The sequence below is a fragment of the Xiphias gladius genome, chromosome 4, assembly GCF_016859285.1.
Source record: "Xiphias gladius isolate SHS-SW01 ecotype Sanya breed wild chromosome 4, ASM1685928v1, whole genome shotgun sequence".
NCBI lineage: Eukaryota > Metazoa > Chordata > Actinopteri > Istiophoriformes > Xiphiidae > Xiphias > Xiphias gladius.
The window spans coordinates 14,930,399-14,944,919 of NC_053403.1; the positions used below are offsets into that span (position 1 = coordinate 14,930,399).

General features: G+C 42.4%; 1 protein-coding gene across 2 annotated transcripts in view; it reads left to right on the forward strand.

Annotated features, from left to right (window-relative positions):
- gpatch2 (G patch domain containing 2) overlaps positions 1-5,932 on the forward strand; it is a 10,509-nt gene extending 4,577 nt beyond the window's left edge. For both annotated transcript variants that reach the window (XM_040124834.1, XM_040124835.1), the window contains exons 4-10: positions 27-91; positions 332-529; positions 1,244-1,364; positions 1,754-1,793; positions 1,954-2,018; positions 2,236-2,324; positions 4,574-5,932. In XM_040124834.1, coding sequence (XP_039980768.1) covers positions 27-91; positions 332-529; positions 1,244-1,364; positions 1,754-1,793; positions 1,954-2,018; positions 2,236-2,324; positions 4,574-4,743 — 748 coding nt within the window. In that variant the 3' untranslated portion in view covers positions 4,744-5,932. The remainder of the gene's footprint in view (positions 1-26; positions 92-331; positions 530-1,243; positions 1,365-1,753; positions 1,794-1,953; positions 2,019-2,235; positions 2,325-4,573) is intronic.
- The last annotated feature ends 8,589 nt before the right edge of the window (positions 5,933-14,521 follow it).

Sequence of the window (14,521 nt, forward strand, 5' to 3'; positions counted from 1 at the left end):
TCCTTTTATTGTTTTTTCCTGTGCAGTGAAACCAGCAGTGTCAGTAACAGCAGTGACGGTGGCCTCTACACCAATGATGAGGGGAGACAAGGTACTTACTCAGTTTTTCTAAAGTGAAAAAATGAAAAACCCATTGTTTTTGTTTGGTATGGATTGTATTGCTCTATGTAAATAAGTAAGGGGACACCAGTTATTGGCCTGAATGCAGCCCAGAAGTGCATTGGAACAACAATGTACTAACACTGTTGCATGCACAGAAAAACTTGCAGTCACAATTAATACGTGAGTAGCAGTGCTCATGAACCAGGTGTCTCTATCCTCCCTCTTCCAGGTGACGACGAGCAGAGTGACTGGTTCTATGAGGGTGAGCCGGGCTCTGGTTCAGGGCCTGGAGGTGCATGCGGGATAGCGGGAGTGGTTCCCTGGTGGGAGAGGGAGACGGGGTCAGAGGAGCTGGACCTAACTGACCCAGTCTTCAACAGCATCCTCACGGGATCCTTCCCACTCATGAGCTCTGGAGCACAGAGAGGTACGGGGGAGGCTTGGCTTGAAAGCAGCAGTATAATGTGTACTGTATATGGTTAACTTTTACTGTACAATCATGACGGTTTGGGACCCGGCAGAAACATGTATGCACATAAATTTTACAGTGTTGTTGCAGTCTCACTCATTACTAGTAGGAGGCAAACACTTCACACAGAGACAACCAAGGCAATGATCAGCATTATGGCAATAGTGTTGTATACTAAATATAAGAAGCAAAGTCCTCTACCTAGGGCATTGACTTTAGCATGTAGTGCTAAATAGAAACAATATATTTTCTTTGCTGACTTTTCTCACATAATTAGAAAGTGGTCATGACCTAATTATCCTTAATGTTACTGCACGTCTGTTCAAGGCTAAAGACAAGAACAACAGTTCTTTCCCAGTAATTCATGGAATACAGTACATCTTCAATGGTCACTTTATTGTGTAGCAGTATGCATGATGATAAAACCATGCAAAAATAAAAGCTGCCTTTCTCTCCCTGACTAATATCCCATTGGTCTGTATTTTTGAATGATCCTCCCTGTGTTGAATCCCACCCAGTTTGATGGAACATACGGGGCTCAGTTGCCTTTCGTTCAACATGACCTTCCCACTGCACTTAAAGGTTACAATGATCAAACTAGTCTAATCATTTCAATGATCATGTCCTAAAACACGAATTTTTTTCCTGATGAACCTTTACCATGATTGTCAGGTTTCCAGGCCAGACTGAGTCGACTCCATGGAAACCAGCAGGTGTCTGAGGCGGGGTTGCAGGGCAGCTCCAGCCAAGGCTTCAACGACAGACTGGGTAGACAAACCCAGGACTCTCATGAGTAAGCCCCTGTCTTTTTATAAGATGCTGTTGATTCTGACTGTTCGGTTTTTTACTTTTTCTGTTTATTCTCATGTTCCTATTGTTCATATAGGTTCTTTTTAATCTGCTATAAAGTGGTTGAGACTGAAAAAAAGCAGCCACCTGTGTGCCACAGTTTTCATCTAAAATCTATTCTGATATAATTTTTCTAGTACCCAAAATTCATTTGCAGACAGCATGGTGAAATTTGCAGTGCAGATAGACTAGAATAACAGTGTCTGTGGTGGACAAGGGCCCACTGTTCATTTACGGCAAGAAATGTTGATGAATAGCAGTTTGTTTTTCGTCTCTGGAACTCTGCCTTGATGGGAATTTGGGGCCTCAGTTACACTAATATATCTCCAACAGGCCGTGGTTTAGCTCGGGTTCGAGGAGAGAACACGGACAGGTGAGCCATGTTTTTGTACTTTTGTACTTTTGTACTTTGGGTCTATTACGAAGACCCAGGTTGTTAAGTACACTAGTGTTGTGTTACTGCAAGGATAACTTACTCACTGCTTGAACATTAACATCCGTTTTTCCTCTTCTTTCCTCCACTGCCACTTCAGTTGCACTGGGACCCACGGACAGACAGAGGGCATCGGAGAAGCTGCTCGGTAAAAACAGCCAGCAGGTAACAAGGACATTTTAACTTAAAACACCTGATTTATGACCAGATTTATTTCATTTAGTACCTGCTGTTGTCTCTGCTGCAGGCTCGTTGACATAACTACCTATTGGTTTCACATTGTTTAATGGTGTTTTTCAAACAAATGCTAATAGTTTCTGTAGTGTTATTTGAGATCAGCCTAATGCTGCCATATTTTTGTCCCGCCTGGCTGGTTTTGCAGACAGACCAGTGGGCACCTGGGATCTCTGTGTACAGGGGATGTCAAGCGGAGGCGAAAAGCAGCCCCCCTCGGTTCCACCGCCCCCCCAGGTATTGGATGCACACCTAGCTACCCCTAACACACCATCTGGCTCTTATTACCAACTGCCCCTTTTATTGTAGTTTTGGCTCTCATTATCTCTCTTGTTCTCCTCCCCCTCTCGGTCGAGCTCAGTATGTTCACCAGCCTGCTTTCGTCCTCGCCGTCTGTCTCACACATACAATGATGTAAACACAAGGGACTGGTATAAGAAGTGAGGGTTTCACTCTACATTTTAAAAAGGGTTAAAGGAGAGGGTGGTGTCTGTTAACCTTCGTATTGCTCCCTCTCTCCTCCTCTCTCATTATTAAACCCTGCTTTAGCTCCAAACCACCCTTTCTCCTAAGCTTTGTTGGACAAGAATCAGCTGGCTAAGTCATGCTGTCAGAGCAGAGATGCTGGATTAGCTCTTAGCCAGTTACACTTGTGTATCACCACCCCTCCCCCCCAAACCACTCTCTTTACGTCTAGGCCAGTTGATGCTTTTGAGGGCAGAAGGACAAGGTAGCAAGGCCCAATGCTGTTAGGCCAAAGTCCAATAATAAGATATCCATTCTGAAACCATGTCCGATTTTTGATCATAATTTACGGCTTGAGATTGTAATCACACATGGAGTATGAGCTTGTTCAAAAATCATGCATGTTTTAGTGCAGGTGTGAGCTCCCTTTCTCTATTTATCCGCTGACCCAACACACAAATAAGCATCGCTTGTAAAATGAAAATATGACAAATGGAGGGCACACAAAAGAGAGTGTAGGCAGCCAAAAAAATGCAACAGTAAATGAAACCTAAACTATTTGGTCCTTATTTCACTAATATCGAGCATGTCTGCTATTTGCTCAGGACCAGTATGTGCCGATTTCACAGCAGACTGGCGGCAAGGGCTTGCCAAATTGACATCCTGACAATTTGTGACCCAACAATCGTGTGTAAATTAGCGAGCAGCTTTTCCCTGCACTGTGTACAAATAAAGACGGGATTTCAACTTCCACGAAGAGAGGATAAAATGACCACTGTCTGTTTGAGACAGACGTAGGCGTACTTCCTCTCACTGGATGTATTTGCTGCACGAACGGAAATGTGGCTAAGTCGATTACATGATTACATTACTTAGACGTATCATCTTCAGAGGAGCTTAACAATTTTAATGGAGTGATGGGGTCACTGGAGGAGAGCCCTCAATTCAACAAGTTTTTCAGACGTTCACTGAGGCTGTTACCAGAGAGTATACAGAATCACAAATGTGTGAAACGAGAATAAGCATTTTAACTTTGAAATTGCTAAACTAGTGTTACAGACACTCCTGCTAGACCTGCAGCTAATACAATATTTTCATTGTTGGATCTCTATATTTGCTTTATTTTATTAATCAGTTCATCTTAGCAGCTGGAACCAACAACTGTTTGGTATTTTTATTTGAAATTAATTAAACTATTTTATTGATTATTTAAATCGTTGACCATTGATTTTCTGCAAATCAGGTAATCACTTAATAGAACTAATTGTTTCAGCACTAACTGCTTTAAAGGTGGGTCTTATTAGGTTGCATGCAAGGTAGTCACTTAATAAAGTATGACCATGTGGGAAATCATATGTGTTTATAATTGTTCTGCACGGCTGCACCGGAAGGCGGAGTGAAAAGCCAGCCGTCTTAGAGAGAGGGGAGACGCGACATCGTCTAAAAATGGGGATAGCGGCGCACATTTTCAGTCTCCGCAGGAAGACATTCAGTGTTGAACTAGCTGTGTAACAAACAGCGTGAAGTGGATGTGAATATCTGCTCATCGCTTTGGGAAAGTTACAGAAATGGTCGCACCTAGACAAAAAGACTGCAATTAAAAATTGCGTTCATTATCTATTAATCTGCCGAATATTTTCTCAATTCATCGATTTATCGTTTAGTCTAAAAAAATTTAGGGAAAAAGCCTGGGACAAGTTCCCAGAGTTCAAGGTGACATCTTAACCCAAAGATATTCAGTTTACTATCATAGAAGACAAAGAAAACCAGATAAGAAGAAGCAGTAATTACAGGAACTAGAAGGAATTGCAGTTGTTCTATTATCAGAATAGTTGCTGATTAATTTTCTGTCGATGGACTAAACATATAATTGACTAACCGCGGCAGCTTTACTATATAATCTGTTTTATTGTAGTAGATCATTGTTGAAATTTTGCAATTCCTTCGACATTACTGAAAGATTTGTTACACACAAGCTGTCCAAGTCTCCTTTTTTTCTAACCTGTGACCTTTGTGTTCAGGAGTGGTCGGGGAGAATGCTCCTCCCATCCCAGACACAAACATGGGGAACCGCATGTTGCAGAGCATGGGCTGGAGCCCGGGGATGGGCCTGGGTCCAGAGGGAAGGGGCATCACCGAGCCCATCCGGGCAACACAGAGACCCAAAGGCACAGGTCTAGGTTTCAACTGAACACCCAGTTTCTTGATCCTGAACCTGAAGCAGACTGGGACGAGACGGTCCGAGAGCTACAAGGACTGACAGGATGAAATGCTGCTCGGGATGATGAACAATAGTAAAAGGTCCAGATTAATCCAGGCATGTGAGTCAGGAGAAGGCAAGGAGGGAGGCTTGTTTTAGCAACACAGTCTGAGCTGAAAGAGAAACCTTCCCATATTGGGGAAACTGCAAGAAGCCTGGGATATCCACACAGACATGAGAGTGAATGACTGCAACTGAGCTGGAGAAAATACATCTTGCAAACATGTCCTCTGAAGAAACTCCATGTTGGAGAAAATAAATGACATTAATGCCTCATTGTTAGTGTGTTAAGCTGGCATGCCGCCTCAGCCCTGTTACCTCAGATGCCAGCGTTATAGACCTCAGACTTGAGGTATTGTTGATCATATACCAAGAGCAGCTCTCTAGAGTGCGCCAGTGATGACAGTGCGGTTTGCTTTCGGTCAGTGGTATTGGTTAGTGAATTAATGATAAGTGGTTTTGTCCAATACTGTACAAGCATGTTGGAATCAAAGACTTGAGTAGGCCATACCTCAAGATTTATTTTAGACTCCTTTTATTCTAATGAGGTTAGGGTGCACTGTATGAATATTTTTTTGGATAGCTGGATGTTTTTCCCATCCATTTTATCGTTCATTTAGTGAAAAAGTCATGTCATCAGAATGTTTTTATCTACCCAGAAACAAAGAAGATAAAAATCAAAACCACAGTTTTCCCTTCATTTAGCACCACTATGTATGCATGTGCAGCTCTGTGCTGCAGGTTACTGCTGATGTTTACTATGAAAACAATCGTCTGGAAACGTGAGGTAAAGTCTTTACAACAACTTGCTCAGCTCTCCTATTTTACCCAGTTTGTTTAGGTATTTTATCCTGACAAATGTTTGTACTCCAGACTGCAGTATTAGCCTACCATGGCCATGCACCGTGACTTCACACACAGTATAAATCAAAATGAAATATATGACAACTGAATATATGATATCAGGTTAAGCGTTTCAGTGTTTTCCATGCAGGTTTGCAAAATCTGGTGAAGTGCAGAAATATAATGAATGAATATAGCTAATTTCAGTGTGCGGAATTTGGAAAAATAAATGAAGGAATATGGCTGTCATATTACACATTAAAAGGCCCTACATACCCATGGTTCACAGGTGTTTTCACTTGATCTGAGTACAGACTGTGGTTGACATCTAATTAGACAGAGATGAAAACAACTGTGGATGTGCAGGATCTCACTACGATTAAAGCGAGAAAGGTAGCACTACTTCAATTATCTTTTTTTTTAAGTGAGTTGTGGACCCATTGCTATTCACCTGATATTGTTATGAGTCACCATGTTGACTGCTAGATAATATAGCTTTGTTAGCATATTTGCCTGCAACCTTAGATTGTTCTGAAAAGAAATTTGAAATTTCAATGCAAATGAAAGATTGAAGTCCAGAATAATATAGAAATATGAATTAGAAAATTGTGCAGGGAGTTACACCGTAACATTTTTTTCCAACCTGATCAGGTTGGCATTTGTTGTAACCATGGAACGGCAAAAGGATCTTTTTTTTTTTTTTCTTTTCTTTTTTTTTTTCTTCAAACTAGGCCAATTTAGAGAATGTGAGGTGAGCTGCAAAAAGTTTATTAATCTTGGAGACTCCCTAAACTATGTGGCTTTGTCCTATGAGGCCAATCCGACTATATCTGGATCATGGTAGTGGCTCATTTGACAAATTTATTTCACCTAGAGCACGACAGATGCTGGATTTTATAGGCTGATACCCAATGGTGTAATTTCCACTAGCGACAGTGGGGGACATGTCCCATCACTTTTCAAAATCCTATTTTGTCCCGCGCACATTACAGTTTGAGTTTGATATACTTACTAGTAAGTTTGCTTACCAGTGTCCTGTGACTGTCCAGCCCCAAAAATCCAGTCCAGCTCTGAGCTGATTGAAGATGATGACACTCTCATCTATATTGTCTCAACTGTGCTCGCATCAATACACCATTTTCACAGTAGACATAGCAGGACAGGCGGACGTAATAACAATAAGAAGGCCTGACTTCTGTTAAGTGCTTTTCCTGCTATGACATGTAAAAATGTCCGACATGAAAAAGGTCTGCAGCCCAGCGAGCAGCAGTGAGTTCTTGGACTTTTTGCCCTGGGTCTCGCCACTCAGGCTACATACAGGTTGCCCTACTTTGGTAGAGGAGGTTCTTGGGGCCGTATGCAGCTTGTGAGGAAGATTTCAAGATTGAACTGAACATAAATGGAACATTAAGCAATAAAGGACAGTTTTCATTGTGATAAAGGTCTGTCTCGAGGAAACAAGTTCTTTTTTTTTTTTTTTTATTTGATGAAGAACTGGCTTTATTGTGCCCCCTTCAGTATTTGAGAATTAAATATTACCATAAACCTTTTTTTTTTTCTCGATACTGATCCCTTAAATTTGTTAATTCAATATTTTTGACCAAAATATTTACAGAGCGTTAAATTTTCCTGCTGAAAAAATAAACATGACAGTTCTCTATGGAGAAACCAACAAATGATGACATTGTTTCTTAATTATCTTAAACATATCTTTCTGTACTGCAGTATCTTATTTTGTTACTGGCCAATGTTTACACCGATACCGGAAGACAATATATCTATAATATGCTAAAATCAGCCAGGTATATCAGCCATGCCAATACATTGATCGGGTTCCAATTTTTGCCCATGTCTGGAGTCTGCCAGTTAAATGAAAGGAATTCACTGGCGGCTACAGCTGCTAACAAAAAAAAAAACTTTGTCATTGGCTGAAATTACTTCCCTGCCAGATTCTTATTTTTCACTCTCCGCTGTCACTTATCACACTGAAACAGAGGACTGTGAAACGAGCCTGTTGAAATGCATTTTATGTCCAGTGTGAATGGAGCCAGTTTCAGTGTCCGCCTCCACTCATGACACCCATCGATTAAATAACAAACCAGAACTCTCTAGTCTCGGTGTGTCCGACACAGCACGTGCACGAACACACACACACACGCGCACACACTCGGCGCATTTGAAGAGAGCTTTAAGCCACAACTGCTCATAAGAAGATGCCCTCTAAACATTTCCAACTCTGTCAACACATGCATCACGTTCACATGCTGACTCAACATTGCTGAAATATGATGCTTTCTCTCTCTGTCTCCCTCCCGCCCTCTTTTCTGTCCCTCTCTCTCTCTCTCTCTCTCTCTCCCCCATCTTTTCGAGGCTGCAATAGAAAACCGTCTTCTGAATCTGTAGGAATACAGGAGCGCTGTATGTCCTTTACCCTCCCTTCTACTCACCACCTCCCTCTGCATCTAAAGGAACGCTCCTCGACACCCCCCCCCACCCCCCACCCACCTCCCTCCCCCGCGACCCTTCTCTTAGACACACTTTCTGTCTGACACACTCTCTCAGGACTCCCCTGCGAGCACACTAGGCAGGTAGGTAGGTAAACTCGGCACTGGATCAGAGCGAGACACTGAGAGGAGAGAAAGAGGGAGAGGGGAATGTGTGTGTTTATGTATTTGTGTGTGTTGGGTGTGTATTTATGTGTGTGTGTGTGTGTGTGTGTGTGTGTGTGTGTGTGTGTGTGCGTGCGTGTGTGCGCTGCTGCTGCTGCTGCTGCATCGCTGAGCTACAGAGACTGGAGGCAAGGAGAGCTGGAGTGTTTGTCCTTGAGACTGACTGACTGACTGCAGCTGTAGAGCGGAGGACCAGCCAGCCAGTGAATGAAACTGACAGTGAGTATTGAGCAAAAGCAATAAGACGAGCGGATGGGGGAAAAAGTAGATGCAGGGTTTCTTTTAATTGCAGCAAATGGACCGATGTGTTTTTGTTCCTGTCTGCTTAGAAGCAGTCCAGTGTGGTGATTGAATGAAAACAGAGGTGTGTACACATTATGTGTGTGTGTGTGTGTGTGTGTTTTCCTGACCAGGTGAAGGTTTACTCTGCTCCCAGGTGAACTCATCTCTCAGGCTTTTAATTGGCTTCCATCAATACTTGATTTCAAGCCTATGTGTAGGACTTTGTTAGCAGTTCAGCAATTGTTCAGCTATTCAGTTTGTCTGCAGCAGCGTCCACTGTGTGTATGTGTGTGTGCGTGTGTGTGTGTGTGCGTGTGTGTGGTATAAAGAAAGATGTCAGTAAACATAAAATTGCTGTACATCTCCACTGCTCTGTCTCTGCTCTCCTCACTCCTCTCTCTTCTTTATCACAGCTCCTGTTGACAGATCGATAGTTTTGCATCTGTAATTGGAAGTCATCGTTTATGGCGACCCTCCAAAGCGAGTCATTATCATGTGTAATCTTGCAGAAAATTACATTTTGACTGGTGTACCCCGGCGTGGCCTGGAATCATTGGACTGTGCTCCGCGGGCTAACTGGCTGAGGGGTGGGGTTACTGTGAGAGAACCCCCAAAGCCTGGAGAAGGGGTGGGGTTGAGGGGAGCCATGAGGCATTTTGCAAAGAGGGATGTATGATCAGATGAGCGGGGACAGGAGGGAGTCATAGCACAGAATTCCCATGAAGAGACAAAAAGAAACAGAGAGAAAAGATGGCGACACAGTGCGAAAGATTAGAAAGAAGGAGGGAAGGTGAAGGAATCAGAGAGAGAGAGAGAGAGAGAGAGAGACGAGTATTGGCATTAGCTCTCCGTGGTGTGAGACGGTATCATGAGATGAGACTGACTCACCTGTGGAGCTGCTGACAGAATGTGTTAGGCCGCGTTAGAGGGGTGCCTGGATGGATGGGTAGATAGAAAGAAAGCCAGAAGGTGAATACACAAAGTCTGTGGTAGACTTTTTTTTTTTTTTTAAACCAACATGACAGGATAGCTCTCTTAGTTTGTATTTGTGTGTCTATGTTGATTTGTTTATTGTGGACATGCTGACAGTGAGCTAGAGGGCTAAATTTACCACCTGTGGCGATAAGTGATATGATGAGATCGACTGTGTGCTGCTGTGTGTGTGTGTGTGTGTGTGTGTGTGTGTGTGTGTGTGTGTGTGTGTGGTGTTATGTGAAAGTGTGTATAATAGTTCCTGACATCAGCAGTAGGTGTGTGTGGTGCTGACTCCCAGGATTCAGTGTGTGTTGGGCCCGCACTGGCAGCTCCTCACCTGAGATACGTCTGGGAGCGATCTGTGTGTGTGTCTGTCTGTGTGTCTGTGTGTCTGTGTGTGTGTGCGTGTCTGTGTCTGTGTCTGTGTCCGTGCGTGTAAAAGGTGAGGGTTAATTTGTGTAACAGCATTTCTGTGTATGAAACAAATCTTTTTAAGGCGAGTCAGTACAAATTTATATATATTTATAGAGACTAAACATAATTTAAAAGCCAATCAAGTAAAAGAACAAAAGTATTATTATTATGTATTTAAAATATCAAAAGTAAAAATATTCATTCTGCCGACAAATGGCCCCAGTGACTGATATATTATTATATATTTTTCTAATAGATTTGCTAATACTGATTCATCAGTGCACGAGTAGCATTTTACCGTTGTAGTTGGTCTAGGTGGAGCTAATTTTAACTACTTTATTTACAGTTTGGTAGATTAGTCACTGGTTCTCAACCTAGGGGTCGGGCCCCTCCAAAGGGTCACAAGATAAATCTGAGGATTTGAGCGATGATTAATGTGTTAGGATGGACTTTTCTTTAATATTTGCTGTTTTTTGTGGAATATTAGATGAGTTTACCTCTTTGGAGCTCAAACTGTTAAATCTGTATGAAACATCTGAGAAGTTTAGAGGGGAAATTTCTCAACTACACACACAAGCCAAAAAGGTTGGGTACCAACGATTGTCCAATGCAATGTACTGAAGTAGAAGTATAAAGCAGCAGAAAATGGAAATCCTGAGACCCCTTATTTGGGTCCAAGGATAGGTGGTTGAGCTTAGGGGCAAAATAAAGAGGGAGAAAACTCAAGAACAGCAACAGAGGAGAGATCCCTCTTCCAGGATGGACAGACACGGAATAAACATTGCATGTAAAGAGTAGGCATGAATAACAGAGAAGTGGATGAAGTGAAGGTAATGTTGGAGACCAGAAGTTGACCTGTTAATCCAGTAGTGTTTGGAGGGAATATGAAGGGCTCGTGCTGTGGTAATCCACATTATGTTGTTAGGAGAGGCTTCGTTACATAATCAGCCAAAGAACCTCCAGATGGGCACCTGCCAGAGAAGACAACGTGGCATGATGACGCGACGGAGGAACAGTGAAACGCGCTCGGCTCCGAGCACACTCTGTAATCAGGGTAAACTGTTTGAACTTCAGGCACTTTAGAGTCCCATTCGAGTCCTTAACAGTGCTTTAGAATAATCAGCCCTTATCAAACTTGTGGTCAGATCAGTGCATTTGTGAAAAGCTGCTGTGAATGTCAAAGAAATTCCTCCACTAGGGGGCAGTCCAGCCAAGTTATTAAAATGTGTAAACCTGCAATATGAGCCTGCAATTGTACATTTTTCCTCTGTGCATTTAATCTCGAATATTCATTAAATGATCCCAAATTGGTTTTAATGAAACCCTGCCTGCCTGAATGCCTTCCCGTGCCTATATGTTTCCCAGCAGTGACTCACTATCCTCCCCAGTGGGACTGTAGGATCACCAGATAAGTGAAAACCATTTGAAGACCATTGACCTGCCGAGGATGGCAGCGACAGCAGGTCCCAGTGGCTCTCTGGTGGCATCTCTCCGGTTATGTTGCTTTAAGCTTCTCCCAGAGGCTTTCTAAGGTTTCTGGCATGGACGTCTGTCTGTGTGTGAGTGTGTGTGTGACCTCTGATCCCTGTACAGTGTGCTACAGATCAATAGAACGAAGCTGATCCTCTTCCAAGTGCTCCTCTGTCAGTCAATCCATCATTTTATGTATCATTTCCCTCCAATCCATCTATTTAAAGACATCAAACTGTAAAGCATCCATATAGATTGTCGCTTTTTTTTCTATTTTTATAGGATAGGACATCTTTTTTTTCCTCTATTTGTCTGTCTTTATATATCTCCATCTCATTTTCCTCCTCCCTTTTCTCTTTTGTCCTCTTCTACTTCCCTCTGTCTCACCCCCGTTTGTAAACCATTCAAGTGTCTGAGCGGCACTGTGTTGGAGCAGCGAGACAGTGGTGTTTGCCCACAGTGTCAATAGTCTTTCCCTCTGTCTTAGTAATTGATGGATGACTGTGAGTCAGGCATGAACTAAGCAGATTACTCTCTGTAGATCTGAGGGCTGATGTTAGTGTGTGTGTGTGTGTGTGTGTGTGTGTGTGTGTGTGTGTGTGTGTGTGTGTGTGTGTGTGTGTGTGTGTGTGTGTGTGTGTGTGTGTGTGTGTGTGTGTGTCTGTGTGTGTGTGTGTCTGTGTGTCTGTGTGTCTGTGTGTCTGCGTCTGTCTTGGGGGTTTGAGTTGCAGAGTGACTGTCCAGTTTTGGAAGTCAATCCGACAGCTGTCCCTGGAGGCTGAGATTTTGTGGCTGTGAGTTTAGGGGATGAGGAAAATGGGTGAACACACACACACACACACACACACACACACACGCACGTGTAATGGTGTCCGCCTCACCCGTATTTTTCTTTTCATCAGAGAAAGCTGGATGCATCTGCTGTTGGGTCAATAGCTGGCAGCTGGGTGCTGTGTTATTGAACTCCTGTCTTCAGCTCAGCCTCAGCAGTGTAAGAATATTTTTGACGTTTAGCTGCAGCCATGCGTGTTCAGTTTCATTTGCTGCATTTGACTTGTTTCTATTTCTCGTCACTTCTGGATTTTGCTTTGGTTCATGTCGTTGTCGTCCGCGCCGAGTTTACTCGTTTTTAGCATAGCTAAACATTTGTTAGACTATTAGACATGAAAATAATGATTTTCCAGCAGCTCTAAACTGACTAGAATCTGGACTTGTTGATGACAATTGTTCAGTCAACTGAACTTAAGTTCAATGAGCACAACATCTTACTCATTATACCTTTTCATTTATATTAACTCAAACTATATCAAACTTTGACAGAGAGGCCCTGCGAAGTGAAACAAAAAAACCTTTGTACAGTGGCACACAGTAATATGGATATTATCAGAAAAAATAAACTACTCAGGAGCGTTCTTTACTTCACTCGACGCCACTCTGGCTTGACTCAAGTGTGCTTTGCCGTTGTTGTGTACGCACCTTAAGACCACTCAACTGGTGCCAAGGAAAATATCAAGCACTGATAAACTTATTAATCTCTGCTTTAATTCCAACCTGCCCTTTTCCTTGTTATGAATATGTGAAAAACCCCTCAGCTTTGTTTGAGAAAATAATGAATCCATTGATGGCAGCTGGCAAACTAAAAGCCTCCAATAGATAAGAGCCACTTCGCTTTAACGTCAACATTCAGTTTCCTAAATGGTTTATAGAAGATAATTTCTCTGTGTAGATAATTTTTTATGTGCTACATTAACTTTAGGAGATTTGATATGATAGTAGCACTCTGTCTGGCTTTTTGTATTTTATGCTTGAGATAAAATTATCTGCCGTTAGAAATCACACTCTTTATCTATGGGTTTTTGTATGCACTCTCTCCTTTCTGTTTGCACATGCTTGCGTTCATGTTTGTTTGCACATGTAGCATGTCTGTGTATGTGGCTGCTTTAACGCGGTGTGTGTGTTTCTGTTGGCTGGGTGTTTCATGTGGTGCATAATGAGATAAGGCCCACTCCACACAGTCTGCTGTCTGGCCTTTATCTGAGCAGCAGATTAGTGCAGGTGATTTCATTCCTGTGGCGATTGGTGCGGTGGGGGTCAGCACGGAGCACGATGTCATGTTGATGAGGGAGGAAGCTACGGACCGAGACTGACAAGAAAAAGAGCAGAAATTCTGAGGCTCACGAGTACCAAACTCCCTTTGACATCTGTACATTTTTGAACTAAGATATCATTCCAAACCATGGTCATTTGGGGGATTTTAGACCAAAAACAACTGGGCTTCTGTCAGCAAATGTTGAAAAACACAGGATGCGTTTTGGGTAACTTTTTCTCTGCTCAGTGAAGAAGTTATTTGACAAAACTGAGGAGAAAAAGATTTAAAGACACACAATATATACCCACAGTGTCATGTGGGATTTGCTGGTCTTGAATAGAGAACTGCATGTGAGCTTGTACACTCATGGAAAACACTCCATTCCGATGCCCAAGGAACCCGGTATTCTGTCACACATGTACAGCCATCATTTATTCAGTACTCCATTGCATGCGTTTATACAGAAAATGAGTTAAGGACGATCTGCAGGGTCCCTCTCAACAGGGCTCAAGAGGGAATCTGGACGTATCTCAACATAACCAAACAGACTGTAAGGGTATTTCCCGTGTGTACAAATCTGTGTTGGTGTGTCTGCATAAGGAGAGATTTCTGATGGCCTTGGACGGATCACATGTGTATGTGTCTTTTAAGTGAATTAGGACATAGTGACCAGAGGTTGCACAGGCCTCATCTCACACTGGGCTCCTTATTGTAACTTCACTCCCACAGGGGAAATGACACAATTCATTAGTGGACTGATTATCTGAATTACTGTTCTATTATTGTTAATAATAATGGTACTATTTAATACATTGTATGTATACAGAACTCCATTTAAGTCATATTAAATTAAAGAATGTTTTTAACCAACTGAATTTCACTATTTTCATTCGATCAATAACAGCCTTATTTTACTCCTTTTGCAGCACTGATATACAAATGTTATATTGATATGAATACTGAGATT